Raw genomic sequence first — 15183 nt, 5'->3', positions numbered from 1 at the left:
GCTGTCTTTTTGATGATAGCTGTCCGATTGATAATCCTTTAAAAAGCACAAGACTTGCAGCTTTTTTTTGATAAAAGCTCTTTTGTATTTGGGTCAAGCTCTGGCCATGTGGTGCACGGAGCCCAGGCAGCCTCTGTGGTCAGATGCTGTGCAGTGATGTCGTTCATGGTTTCATCATGGTGGTTATTTGCTTTTTTTATTTTACAAGCCACGTAAAGGATTTCCCCCAATACATTCATTGCACTTTAAAAAAAAGGAGCGGTTGGGGGTGCATTTGACCTGAAGATTGGATGCAGTTTGACACATCCAGTACTTTAAAGGACACAACAGTGAGCCCTTTACACAACACGGGCCGCATTCTGTCACAGCATCGCTGCCGACTCCGCCTCACTCCGCCTGGACATCTCCTTACATCTCTCCAGAGCAGCACGGAGGCAGGACGGGAACACACAGCCCTCCTTGTTTTCGACGCAAAGCCATGCCAGGCGATGTCTCGTACCAGTTGGGGGGCTACCGGACGATTCGCCACGGTTTATTGTGCGCCGTCACCGACTGTTTCTCTCTTATCAAGCGACACCAACCACAGACCTCTGCGTCTTATTTCTTCCTGCCGTGTCTAATCATAGCCGGCAGTTTGGATTATCCAGGCTGCATCTGTGATGTCCGTGAAATGTCCGGCCTAGTTCCGCCGCTGCGACACATTTCTGCTCTTTAAATCGCCATCTTATGGCGTGAATTCACACTTCAAGACTTTGTAAAGAGGCAGCGTAACATTTTCAAGGTTGATTTTGCTGCAAGGAGTTTAGGAATATCTGTCAATGAGACACGTCTGACAAAGCAGAAAACTTTGCAGCCAGAACATTAATTATGTAGGTTTAGTTCTTTCCAGAGGAACTCAACAATCATACAGAGAGAAAGCCTCAGAGGAAAAGCAGAGACACCGGTTACAGTACTACTCCCACAATAGAGCTGATTAGCAACAGTTTGGTGCCTCAGATATCGTCAGCGGTGACACAACTGGATTGACAGAGTCGGTTTAACCCTCCGACCCTGCAGAGGCGAACCTCTTACAGGACAAGCGACGCATGTGGTGTTTCTGGCCCTAATAGCCGAAATCAATCCAAGTGTGGCGAGCGCCGACTTGGCCCAGTTGTTGTTGTTTTATTGAGCTTCCCCCCCCCCCCCTCCTCTCTATCCTGGGAGGGGTTTTGCTGAGCATGCATGTTCTTTTTCAGCAGCACCATGCGTCACATGCCCTGTTCTTACACCTGGTGGCTGCACAACAACAGTCTGCTGTCGGCCACGGGAGACAAACGAGTCCTGTTGTCTGACATCGAGAGCTGTTGTCTCTGCATCGAATCAATCTCAGTGTTTCCTCAAGACGTGACACAATTCAACTGCACACTGTCACTGCGTAGGTTTCAGGTTTCCAAGTCGCCACATGTCTCCAGCTCTGGTATTTGCTCGCGTCTCTCACTCTCCCGCTTTTAATGGGCTAAATGAGAGCAAAGTGGGAAAGCGTCAGGGCCCGAGCACAATGGCAGGCCGAACGTGATGTGCTCCATTCAGCGTGTCTAATTTGACATTTCTGTGGCGGAACTGCAGGCGGAAGATTTGACGCTTGAGCAGCGCTGCCGCTTGCGTCTCAACACAGAGAAAGGTGAAGCTGCTTGATTATATTTTCTGTTCGCAGCTCGTACGTAAAAAAATTGCAATCATGCTGTATGTTGTTAGCTGTTCATCCATTTCTCGCCGTCCTGTTATCATCATGCGCCGTCTGATTAGAGAAATCAGGCCTTGTATCTGGCGATGAATTCAGCTTCTCTATGAATACTACCTATGAATGAATGTTCTCACCATTGCGGCGAGAGCTACAACACAACACATGCATCTCCATCACTGCAAGGCAATGCATGTGCGGGGAAATGATGCAGCAGTCACGGATCCTCATGTGTGAAATGAGTGCGTTTCCAGCAGCAGGCAGAGCTTTTGAGGCATTAAGTATGATCAAGGGCTGACGAAGCAGCTCCTGCTGTGCTCGAGGAAAACCAAAGCAACACGAAGGAAGCCTAACAGCCTGAACTCCACATCAGTTGAGACTCGGAGCAATCTGAGGATGGCGGTTTTTCCCCTGATAGCTCCGAAGAGATTGCAGATTAAAAGTAAGAGCAGATTCTCTTTTCTTGGACATCATACGCCTTTAAATAGCAGTGCGCCTGATTCAGAGTCACACACGCAGCGTTGAGAACATGGCCACCGTCCAGACATAATTAAGAGCAGGAGGACAGACATGCTCCCATGGTGGCGGGACAGAAGCAGCATCAAAATAACAGCGGGGAAAGGAGACAGACGGAGAGAGACGGAGAGAGACGGAGACAGACGGAGAGAGACGGAGACAGACGGAGAGAGACGGAGAGAGACGGAGACAGACGGAGTAGATAAGATATGAGCTCCAGACAAAAAGAAGGAGGGCTATCAGCCACAAAACTAGATTACAAGTGAATGAATTTGTTTGTAGAGGTGAGAGAATAAAGCACACACAACAACAAGGGTGTGACTGCAGCATCTTCTGCCTCCTACCTGCTCTTTGACAGAAGCCAGGAGGTTGGTGGTGGTGCTGCTGCCGTTCGGCAGGAGGCCGTGACCGCTCGGCCCCTCTCTGACCGCCATGGGCCCTTCCCCCTCCTCCATCTCCTCCACCTCCCCGCGCGATAGTCCAGAGCCGGCTGGCTGCTGAGGCGCCCTCTCTGACCCTGCAGAAGGACCACAAGCCGGTTAGGATGTGGACAAGGAGGATACACAGTCAACAGAAAGTCCCTGTCATGGCCCCCGGGGGCCGCTGAGCGGGTCAACATGCAGGTTTACAGGGATCGTTGTGTTTCACCTGCTGTAGTCCTGCAGGGACTCACAGTGGATTTATGGTGACCTCGTGGCATAACGATAATATTCCCTACAATACCTCAATGGGGACTAACAGTGTGGTTGCTTTTTATGCAGCGACAAATCCCTGTAGGGATTCATAATAACATCATAATGCTTTCCCTTATTTTAATCTCCAGTGGGGATTTAACCCTCACTGACACATGTTGTTGTATATTTCCCCTCAAAGCAGTAGTGTCACCTTAAAAGGTTATGCATTGCATGTAGAAGGCATTTAACATTATGTCACGTTCAGGATTTATTTTTTTCTCCTCCACATAAGAGCGATCCTCGATGAGCCTTTTTTTAATCACATGCTACACGCAGCCTCTCTGTCAACCGTGCACATCAATCACTCAACCGCCATCCGGTGGGCCAAGGACGAGGTCACACCGACTCACCGGACCGGAGAGCGGAGAGCGCGCCTGCACTGAAGCCGAGCCTCCCTCTCCGTTTGCGTGCCTGGCTTCACACAAGCAGGGCTTGCCCGCCCGCCTGGCAAGCGGCTGCGGCTGTCAGTGCGACTCACCGGCCAGATGTTGCTGTTAGAAGCAGGCCACAGCTGGCTCAATCCGTCCTGTTACGCATCCATCCTCCTCCTGCAGGCGGCCGTGACAGCTACTACATTTCCCACGCGCCGTCACGACAAAATAAACAAAAACAAAACAGTCCCGTGCGCGTCCACACACTCCTCGTGCAATATATAGTGTATTGTTTTTCTTCTTCTTTCCTTTTATCCGGTGTGAGGTTCCAATGCACCCGTCTGCCCCTGACGTCCGCGCGGCACCCAGTCGCCCGCCCACCAACCCACCCAGCAACTATTACCGATCAGCGGCGTGACGTCACCATGCGGCTGTGGATCGGTTTCCGATACGCGAATCGATCCGGGAGCCGATGCGCCGTTCCACGCGTGGCTGCTGCAGAAAGCCCGTGCTGCACAAGTGCGATGCAGCGCGGCAGCTTTGTGCAAACAGCGCTGCTGGAGAGAGGAGGGACGCAGCCTGCAGCGGACACCGTGCGTGTGTGCGTGCACGTGTGTTATCTCCTTTACGCAAGTGCTGTAGGCCTGACTGGGACTCACAAAGGATCATTAACGAGTAAAAGTGTATGAAGTGCGTCATTGTAAATGATGCAATCCAATGCATGGACGCACATAACAGAAAAGACGAATTAACGTCATGATACATTGTATTTTGCATCCTTCCTGTTTTTGCATTTTTGGGTTTGTAAAGTACTTTGAGCTGCATTACGTGTATAAACACTGGTATTAGATAAAGTGCATTATTAAAACTGCATTCTGGCTTTGGTATTAGGTCAAGATATTAGATACGTTATGTCATTTTCAGCCAAACTCTGAATATTATTTTATTGTGGCAGGAACAGCACATCTCTATAAGAGCAACAGAGGTTGCTAGCCAATTCGCAGATATTGTCCCTGCAGGTTATAGCCCAAAATCAACCATATGACAATATGTTTAGAAGTGTGAGACAATTAAAATGTGTTTAGTGAGGTCACAGTGATCTTCCACCCCAAGAATCTAATAAATGAATCCTTGAGTACAGGTGGACTCCTGTGACGTCCGGTTAAAGAAAAACAGTAGACGAGTACATGCACATGCCCATTTATTGAAATGATAATTAAGAGTCTGTGTGCAGTCATCAAGATTAGCGGGGTCTTACATTGAGTTGTGTCCTCAAACACGTGAGGGGATCTTGTTTAAAAGATGCATTCGTCGGGCTCTTCTGGTACATTTGCATTTAAAAATGAACCATTTACAGACGGCAAACAGTTCATGAAAACTAAACCTGTTCTTCAAAGCAAACATCAGAAACATGATACATTTGTCATTCCTTCTACTGCTAAATAAAACCCAGCCTCCACATACAGATCGATGACGCATCACTGCTGTGACAGCAGTGTTGAACATGACACGTCTCTTGTCAGAGTTTTTCAGCAAGTTCGTTTCAAATGACAGTCTGCTGCTGCGGCATCACTTTAGAGACGCAGGTGATGAATGTGTTGGATTTACGAGGGCAAACTCGGAGCTTAAATCTTGCCGTTAACACCCAAATAAATTATTCCTATCCTTTTCATTTTTTCTCCGCCTGACAAATGTCCCTGTAGGATTAGGATTTTACTGTCAAAGTTAGGTTCACGGTCGCAGCTGTTAAATGACACAAAGCTGAACTGTCTGTCACATAAAAACAAATTCAATTTTGAGATATCCTGACAGTCAAACTACTTCAAGCCGAGGACGAAGAGGTGGAGTCACTTTCCGTCTCCTCCGTCCATGCTTTCCTATGGCCAGTCTGCACCGAAACAAAACACTCCTACACTTAACTTGATTTAAGGCAAATAAAGCAACTTGTTGTTGAAAATCAAAAGGGTGTGAAAGACCTTATTAATGGCACATGAGTGGAATTTCAAACCAGTTTCATACTGGATCACGTGTCAATGTACGGAGGAAACTAGTAGGGTCCATGTGGCCTTGAAATCTGGCTCGTCACATTTATTCCAGTACTTTCCAGCAGAATATAACAATAACTCGTAGACAAAATCAATTAAATGATGCAAACTGGATGCAGATACGTGGCAAAAAACAGATGGATGTATTCACAGATGAAGCTTAATTAAGTTGTCCGTAAAGTCAATATTTGCACATTATGTAACGAGGAGCAACACTTGAGTGTTTGCTACAAATAAAATTAACTTTTGTAATAAATATAGGTTATGTTACCGAGTAAAATGTAAAGATTTGAAACAGTCAATACGGCAGAAGTCTCTGACAGACGACAGAAGAGAGAAGATCCATCGACCTGCAGCAAATGCTTTTCCAGGTTTGAAGTTATCAAACGGACAAAGTGGTGGTGAGATGGAGGGTTTGTTGTGATCAGGCTGTGCACCAACACCAACTTCTCCTGCTGATGTCGACAAAGTAAAACACACTGCATGAGCAGGGACTAACTGCTTGGTTGGCATATTGAGAACTCACTTTCTAAAACGCGTCCGCCTTAATCTTCACAGGGAATTACGCTGGACTTGACTTCCAGCTCGGCAGTCTGCTGAAGGCGGCCCCTATATTTCCCAGAATACTTTATCTGTTGTTGCATGAGTGTTGGCTTTATAAGGCTGAATGGGACCGCAATAACAAACACTGGAGGGCTTAGACATACAGAATAGACCTCATTTAGTTATATCACGAGCAAGTTCCTAACATACAACACTTGGCAGTGTTATTTATTTAGTTAAGCTTCCTAATAATGAAGAAATTGAACTTGCAGCACCCGATAGCATCCAAAACTTCTGGAAACTAACTTTAGATTTCGTTAAACATGAGGTATTTCTCTTCTTGGACGAAAAGCAGCATAAAAATGCAGCTCGCACAATCAAACGACGCACGTTTCTCGACGTTAGATCTCAAAAACAACAGATTTGCAGGCGAGTAGTAGAGGAGGGCAACCTTTTGCAGAGCAGCAACCTAAAGAAATCATCTTTGGCCCCGTTTAACCACACAAACCATCAAAATGCACTTTGGCATGTTGTCACAGCTGCAGTGAGGCCGTCTCAACCAATCATCGTTTCCACCCCGCAGCCGGACAACACACAAACCTCCAACATCCCTTCAGAGAGCAGGAGCCCTTGATCCAAACAAATAATATTTCACGTCACCGGAACCACATTTCATGAGCACAAACACTTTAAATTCACTAACTCGATCTTCATACAACCAGGGAGGGAAACTAACACCAGACACCAGTTGAAAACAGGTGAATTTAAGCTTTAGCTCCACTTTGGGTTCAAAATCAAACTGATTTCTCACTCAACCAGCTTCGTTGGACTCAAAATCAGTTAGGTTCCCACCCTTAGCACAACTCGTCTTTCAAATCGAGGAACGTCAATACAGAAATTAAAAAAACACTGCGAGCACCAACACAACACAACAAAATCTGCGTGAACTCTTTTTACAAATGAAAGCAAATAAATAGAGGACAGTACCTTTGCATAAACATGAGTACAAAACCTAACAGTCAGTGGATGTACAGTAAATGCGAGTGAATCCAAGGGGGGTTCGGAGTAGTGTGTTCGTAGATTTGTAGGAACCATGAACCAGTGTTAGAACGAACCCCCTTTCCCTCAAGACCAGAACTACTCCAGGTCTTCCACGTCCTCCGTCATGATGGTGCTGGTCTGTTCTGAGGTCACACCTGGAGAGCAAAGCAAACATCAGGATCAGAGGCCGACGCCGGCATCAGAGGCCGACACTTCCCCGCAGTTCTTACTTCATAAACCTCAAAAGAAACCAATATCGTACTTGAAGTATCATCGTCGTCATTAGGAGACTTCTTCTTGTCAACATAGCCATGACTCAGCAGCTTGGACATGCTGACCGGGACCGCCTTCTTCTCATAACACCTGAAGGCGAAGGAGACGTCATTAGAACGTCCATGATGCCAAGAAAAATAAACTGGATTCTCACACTAAAGATTAATACTCACGTTCTCTTGTATTTGTTGGTCATGGACAGACCTTCCATCTCATTGGCAACGCCATCAGGAGACATCTGTGGGATGGAAAAGTTACCCAGATTCATGCTTATTTGTGAAGCACTTAATGAGTTACAAGCTGAATGTAGCAGCCGCTTTATTGCACTAATAAATGTGGGCAGTTCTACAGATTCACTTTATTGACAAATATACAAGCCGACGAGCAAGTTGAACACATCGTGGTGACAGAGCGAAGGATGGAGCGATGGAGGATGCAATTTATCATGCGATGGAAAAGGATTAAGGGAACTGGCATGAACAAAAACCGGCCTGATCCCAACAGCAAATATTTCACATTATTTTGCTCAAGCCATTCTCCTACAAGTTACACTGATTTCAATCAGACACATACCTTGTGTAAAACTACCAAATTTTACTTCAATATGAACAGTCCTATAAATATGTGAGACAGATAGATATAGATAGATATATATATACTGTATACATTAAAAGAAACAGGGCTATTCTCTCTAGCTGAAACCTTGACGACTTGAACACTACAAAGACACGTTTTCAGTGACTTTGATATAAAAACAAGAACATTGCTTGAAATATACTAAGTGTGTGTTTTATCCTTTCAATGCATCACTCTGTACTTACCTGAAAACCTTTAGAAATATTTCCACAAAGCTACCACACAGCCAAAGCACGGGCAGGAAATGAAACCCAAATGAATTTGAACCAAACTGAGAATGCGACGATGGAGCAAAATTAGGTGAAAAAAGGGGGAAAGGTGGTGGAAAAAAATGTAAAATAAATTAAATTAAAAAAAAGGATGGAAGACATCGACACGGTATAAATGTTTGGGGGTGACTAGTCTGGTCCATTCACCTTCTCTTTATCAGGGGAAATTATATCATCTGTTTCCCAGGACGAACTGTTATCAGTCCCAAACGGTGCAGCCAGAAGGCGAGCAGCCTTCATCACGCTGTCGGGAGACGTTGGTTTGCTTCCGCTGTAAGCACAAAACCACGGTGACATACGATGTGAAGTTACTGCCGATCACATTCTGGGACATGTTGGCTGTGGCCCGAACGCTTGGTGAGCGCTTCATACGGCTCCCGGGAGGACCGAGGAGCATTTAGAAATGTTGCGTTTCATCTTAAAAACCCAGTCGGCGGATAAAAATACTTCATCAGATTCTCTGCGATTCAAGTCAAACCCAGAGGAAGATTTTTGCTTTCATAAGCTTTCATATTTACCATAAACAATATTGTTTTTAGGCTCCAGGTTTTAAAAAAAAGTGTGTTGGGAAACGCACACAAACCATCATCTCTTTGCTCATTTGTGCTCTCACCCCTTTGACTCATCTCCATACCAGTTGGGCGGATTGTAGGCCTGCATGGGTTGGTCATCGGCATCAGCATCATGACTCAGCAGCCCTGCAGGGGGGGGGGGGGAAGACGACACAATGCTGGAAATGAAACACTGCCAGCAATTATGAACCCTAACCCAGTCTAGTCAGCTCATAGCCTTTACGATTGCTACAAAGCCAGTTTAAACTCAGTCTATTTGACAGAATATGTTTTCTGAAGGATTTAAACAGCCTTATTCCAAATGACACCATAAAACAGCACATTTTAAAGTCAAACCTTTACCTTTGTGTCCACCTCCCTTTGCGAGCTTGACATACTCGGAGTCTGACGCAAAGATCCCAACCCGCCTCCCGCTGTTCCGCTCCACCGGAGAGGTTTCGTCGGCAGTCTGGGACAGACCCGGGATCTGGGAGGTCGGTCCAGACGCACCACCGCTGGCCACAACCCCGGTCTTCGTACCTGCAACTACCTGAGAATTAGGCTCCACCCATTTGCTTTGTTCCCCGCTAATTAATGCAAAGCAATATACAGCCATGATGCACTGCACGTTTTAGGGAAACACATACTGTGTTTCAGTTGCATTGCTCTTAAGAATTGTTGAATGTTTCAGCGTTACGGGTGATGGAGCCAGGAAACACTTTGCATGTCTTACCACCGGGCTTGGTCTTTCGATGGTTGGGTACTGCAGCACTCATTTCAGCCGTAGACATTTCACAATCTGATTCTTTATCGTCTGTTAATGAAACACAACATGAATTCAAGGCAACCTCACTGGTTAGCAAATATGACTTAAGACCTAAATTAGTGCCTGTGGTTTCTTTTCTTTTTTTAATCTGAACTCAAAGCACTACTTGTTGCACAAACTATTTCTACCACACAACAGATGTCTTGTCCATTTTTTCCTTACTCATCTTCCACCAAAATGGACGAACAGGGACATTGGCCTAAACCCATGAAGAGAAATTGAGATTTTCTTTTTTTAATATTCTTTGATTTTCAATAGTATGTCGGCCGAATTTACCAAAAGACAAAACATAACAAAAATATAGTAAGTCATTCAAAAAAATAAGTTTGTACCGTTAACGAAGAGCAAAACCATTTTAAATCATCGATTTTTCTAATGCAGCCTGGCCTTCTGCTTCCCATAACGTTACCAGAGCGGCCCGTCTGCGCTTCTCCATCGACATAAATGCAATGACGTTAAAATGATTAAGAAGAAATAACCCTTGTTTTTGCATGTGAAACAATGCATATTACAATAATTCCACCTACCGCAAATTACACTTAACTTAGTATGTCAATAAAAAATAAATTTTATTCAAAAGTGAGTCCACTTTGCAGAGGATGCACACTTGCAAGCGGGCGTAAAATGTTTCGTTTGACCATACAGACAGTGTATTGTCCGTATATAAAAACATACAGTATTTAGGGACGTACAACAGGCATTATTTTTATGAATGGAATAGTTTAATTTAGCATGTTAGCTAACAAAGCAATGCTAATTTAGTTAGCCGCCTAGCTAGCTGCCGCAGTGGCTTCCCACCGCTAACCTTACTTATCTCTGCAACAATGCTCGTTTTTACGTATGCAACTGGCATTAAAACACGCAGAAAATCAGACACACTACTTACATTATATGCTGTTTTTCTTTTTTTGCTTTGCTTGTTGCAATTAAACGCAGTTAGCTCCCTCCCTTTCTGTCGGCAAAAGGCTGGCCCACACACACTTCCGGTGGCACCTGCTACCGACTTCCGGTACGCTAAACAAAGATCGTGTATATTCAACAAAAGGCTGACGTAGTTTTGTAGGCTGTGAAGTTATTGTTTGTCATTCGCACAAGGATTTTACATCAAACCGGATCTTGAAATTAGGACAGAGTGAGAGTTCTTCTTAATATTCATGATGTTACTACATACAGAGAAGATGTTTGTCCTTTCAGAGGACATTATGGACCAACAACTATGTGTTAACATTTTAACGGTTACAACAGCAAATGTAATGATTAAAATATTTTATTAGCACTATCTCAACATATCTCATATTGTTATATTGTTTCCATGACAACCTGCATTACTAACCAATAAGCATTCATCAAATCCAAAGAATCTTTATTTTGCTTGATAGATGTAATTCCATTAAACAGAATGTTTGTAATTAAAATAAACAGTATTAGTCGCATTATATAGTCGTATTATATTAACTCTGTGAAGAACAATCACTTAACATGCTCTAAATATGCTCTTATACAGCTATCAAAAGTGTTATTTTCAAGATTTTTTAGGATTGTTGACATTGCTTTTCAAACGGGAATATTTGAAGACTCATTTATATTAAACACAGTGTCGTCAGCACATGCAGTAAAAACCTCAGGTTAATGTGTGAAAAATCAATAAATGATGGGTTAGGAGAATACTGCCAATGCTCTCTGATTGGAGCTTGGGCTCTGCTGAATTGAAATACAGGATTGTGAAAAGGAAAAGTCAGGACATAGTCAGGATTAGGTAACGAGATAAATGCTTTTCCAAGGAAAGCAGTTCATCAAATGTTCCTATTTGCAATTCTTCCATTGTCTACTTGATTTTTTTTTTACAGTAAACTGACAAACAAAACTATCGGTCATCTATAATGTCAGGTATAAGTAAATAACAGCAAGTTAAAGCTGTAATGGCATGAAATGTAGCTTTGCTTTTATTTTACAGCCTTGTCTTCCTTGGGTTTTGACATTAATTGGGCTGTATTTAGAAGGAGGCAGAGCTAGTGTGCTGCCTGTCGAATTAAAGATTTAATGGAAAAAGGAAAAAAAACATCTTCATCTGTTGCATTGTTCGCCAGATTATGGTGCTAAATGACAGCTACTTTACTTTTTACCTTAAAATCAATGTGTTGAAAAAATGTATAAACATATTTCACTTCTGTATTTAAATTAAAAGGTCCCTTAATATGAAGCTTGGGTCCAAGCCTAACTATGATTTAGAATTTAAATTGTAGTTTAGGCTGGCAAAATAAGCACACAAATATTTAGTATTATTTTATTTTTTCGAAAACGTTCTTCATTAACATATCTAACAAACCTTGAGACTCCACTATTTACGGATGGGGATCAAGCCATCACCTTGGTTTAGGGTCTCAATATAAAGGGTACCTAATGACCTTTACTAAAGATAAAACAAACTTCCGCCGCGGTCCATTTCCGGTTTTATTTTGAAGGTTGTCGCAGGAAGTGTAACAGATGTTTCTTTGACATCTGGAAAAGCTTGTAAACTAACGGGTTTCGTATTACAAAACAAGGAAGAGAGGCTAGACTTTCGCAATGAAAACAGTAAATATTTAGCTGAATAGAGAAGGAATAAAACTGCTAAATATTTCCGGTGAAGAACATGGAAGACGAAAAGCGGAACCCGGACTGGATGTCCCTTCTGCCCGAGGAGCTGCTGGACGTCCCGCTGTGGAACCTAGCTATACCCGGTAAAACAGAAACACCGGGCATATGTTGATGATCTTCTGTATGTACACTAACAACCAAAACTATATGGACAGGAGTACTTTTGGGCATATGTTTTGTTTTCTCACCACAGGGAGCCATGACAGCATGTCCTTCTGCCTGGATGTCTCATCCCCCGTCCTGAGATCAGAGCCCTGCCTCCTCAGAGCGATCGACAGGCTGTTTCCCTGCTGGACTCGACCCTGTGTCTCCCGCTGGGCTACCACACAGGTAGAGGAGCACACATACTGTACTGTAATGTCATTGAGCCCCAATTTAGGCGACTAAAGCCCGTCTTTAAGAGGGTTTGAAGTGGGACAACCGGGCCTCTGGTGGTGCGTTCAAGTGGTGTCAAACATTTCTAAATTGTACTCTTAAATGTACTCATTTAGCAGCAGGGATTACTATGCATGATATCATTTGATCACTACTACTTATATTAACATGTAAACTGCATTTTAATATTATGGCTGGTAGGGCTAATTCTAACTACTACATATATATAAAAATAAATATTATATATGTAAGAATACACAGTCTTTGCCTCTGAAATGTGAAGTAGAAGTACTGCTTTATCTGATTAGATGCCAAACTATATTTTGTGGAATCTAATCTTATCTAAAGTAGCTCCTCTTTGTCTTCTTCCGTGTGTGTGTGTGTGTGTGTGTGTGTGTGTGTGTGTGTGTGTGTGTGTGTGTAGCAATCCGTCCTCAGTGATCAGTGTGAGCTTGGTGTTCGTTTCTTGGACCTGCGGATCGCCAGGAAGCCAGCCGGTGGCAACAAATTGTTCTTCGCCCACGGCATCTACACAGTGATGACTGTTAAGGTACACACACTCAGTCTGAAGCTTGACACACAATCCAGACGTTACTGGGAAGGAATGCAACACATGTATGTGTGTGTTGTATGTTTGTGTGTCTGCAGGAGGCCCTGGACGAACTTTCTACCTGGTTGGACGCTCATCCAAAAGAGATCGTCATCATTTCCTGCTCGCATTTTGAATCGCTGACCGATGAAGATCACTTCCACCTTGCGGAGTACATCATCACGCTGTTCGGAAAGAAACTCTGCACCTCACAGGTAGCTGGGCCGCTAGAGAGTCAGAGAATCATGTTTATGATAAATATAATCATTAAAAGGTTATTTATTAGGCCAACATGAAACATTTGCTGCTTCCAGCTTCATACATGTGAGGGTTTGCTGTTTCATATCATTGTGAATTGAATATATTGAGGTTTCAGTTTTAAAGATAGTAAAAACTTACTGTGTACATGTGTTTGCATGCAGGACATTCCCTCTCTGCGCTCCTGTTGGTCCAGACGTCAGCAGGTCATTGTTACCTATGGGAACCAGCAGATGGTGCTGCAGCACCCTGAGCTGTGGACTGAAATACCTTACTGGTAAATACACAACAGGGGTGCTTTAAAGTTGTCTCTAATAGGTCTGCTGCCACGTTTTGCTGTGGACTTCTCTTCACTGTGAGATGTAAATCAAATAACTAATTCCAACATTAAACTGACTCCAGGTATGCAGACAGCCCCGATCCTAAGAAGGTGATTGCCTACCTGGAGGACCAGAAGAACAGAGGAAGACCAGGTACGCAGTGGTGGAGGAAATATTCAATCACTTACCAAAATAAAAGCAAAATTACACTTTACACCATTTACAAGTGAAAGTCCTGCAGTAGAAGTACAAATATATAAGTATGAGCAACAAAATGTACTTCAAAAGTAAAAGTAGTCATCATACATGGCCCATTTTACTGGATCATTAATATTGATGTCTTAATATGTAAATGGTACTTTAAGATGTACAACAATGCATGATGCTTCACTTGTTTGTTTTCCAGCTGGCTTCTACGTCAGCGGTCTGAACCTGACAGAAGACGCTCCTTACGTCCTCCTCCATCCGCTCCAGGGCATGAGGAAGATGACGATGAAGGCTCTGTCTCTGCTGCTTCTCTGGGCGGGCGAGCAGCGGCCGGGGCAGGAGGCGGACGCGGTCAACATCCTCTGCTGCGACTTTGTGGCCGTCAGTCAGTTCTGCTCGCTTGTGATTGGACTAAATTACAAACTGCTGAGTGGAGCCGGCGCGTTCGCTGCTGCTCCTCCTCCTGTCTGCAGGATGCAGCAAGCGTCTCCCACAGATGCCATTGGAGAGTCAACATAGACAGAAAAATCTGAAAAATCTTTTTTGCACTAATTTATTTGTTTGTCATATTGTACATATTGTTTTTCCGAATGTATTGGAATGTTAACTTTTTTTGCCTTGCATGCCATTTTGAAATATACACTAATATATATAGTATGATGGTATCATTAGCAAAGCTTTGATGTCCCTGAGGGGTTTACATACAGCAGTTATAATGAATGCAAAAAGCAATAAAAAAAAAAACAGCAATCAATGCAAAAAACCCCACAAGCATCAATGTTAATGTAAAAGTATTAAAATGTTACTGACTACGTGATCACTGTCCTGTTTGTTCTGTGTGTATAAACATGTTTGGCTCCAATTTAAATGTTCTAATTAGACTTTTTAGCCATAAATATACAGTTCAAGTCAAAGTTTGACGCGTCGTGGGCGGGTGGGTGCAGCAAACTCGTTTTTGAAATTGTTTTTACTGTAATAATGGATGAAAGTCATGAACCGGATCCTTGCGTCACCGCTGAGCTTTAGTGGCGCCGTCAAATTCCTCAAGAGGAGTCACAGTAGCGCCGACACCTTCACACAAACAAACACATCGTTAGACTGAAAATAAAGGAACAAGACACCACAATTCTAGCTTGCGTATCCATTCATTACATTCCCTTGGAAGATGCTTACCTGCTTATTTATTTAGGAGAGAGATGATGCTTTTTACTTCCCTTTGTGTGAATATAAAAGGTGAAATCATATTCAGATGTAGTGCGTCTTTCGCTCAGT

General features: G+C 43.5%; 2 protein-coding genes across 4 annotated transcripts; one reads left to right on the top strand and one right to left on the bottom strand.

The window, feature by feature from the left end:
- Positions 1-4525: 4525 nt before the first annotated feature.
- On the bottom strand, positions 4526-10522 carry LOC306797424 (uncharacterized protein C7orf57 homolog). Of its 3 annotated transcripts, none has more exons than XM_079296785.1 (8): positions 10412-10522; positions 9433-9513; positions 9063-9245; positions 8762-8846; positions 8296-8419; positions 7417-7481; positions 7233-7333; positions 4526-7125 (listed from the first exon to the last, which is right to left on the bottom strand). In XM_079296785.1, exons 2-8 carry the CDS (start codon positions 9488-9490, stop codon positions 7067-7069), a joined length of 675 nt encoding a protein of 224 aa, XP_079152911.1. In that variant the 5' UTR covers positions 9491-9513; positions 10412-10522; the 3' UTR covers positions 4526-7066. The 3 variants fall into 3 exon arrangements, with proteins under 3 accessions (XP_079152911.1, XP_079152912.1, XP_079152910.1); XM_079296786.1 differs by having other exon boundaries at positions 9063-9239; XM_079296784.1 differs by lacking the exon at positions 10412-10522 and adding an exon at positions 9858-9914 and having other exon boundaries at positions 9063-9239.
- Positions 10523-12127: 1605 nt separating this feature from the next.
- On the top strand, positions 12128-14978 carry LOC306797001 (PI-PLC X domain-containing protein 1). The gene is made up of 7 exons (XM_079296141.1): positions 12128-12245; positions 12356-12492; positions 12962-13087; positions 13186-13341; positions 13549-13661; positions 13787-13857; positions 14111-14978. Exons 1-7 carry the CDS (start codon positions 12158-12160, stop codon positions 14428-14430), a joined length of 1011 nt encoding a protein of 336 aa, XP_079152267.1. The 5' UTR covers positions 12128-12157; the 3' UTR covers positions 14431-14978.
- Positions 14979-15183: the final 205 nt, after the last annotated feature.

This window comes from Melanostigma gelatinosum (genome assembly GCF_949748355.1).
Source record: "Melanostigma gelatinosum genome assembly, chromosome: 24".
NCBI classification, from domain to species: domain Eukaryota; kingdom Metazoa; phylum Chordata; class Actinopteri; order Perciformes; family Zoarcidae; genus Melanostigma; species Melanostigma gelatinosum.
This window is presented reverse-complemented; position numbering and strand designations above follow the sequence as displayed.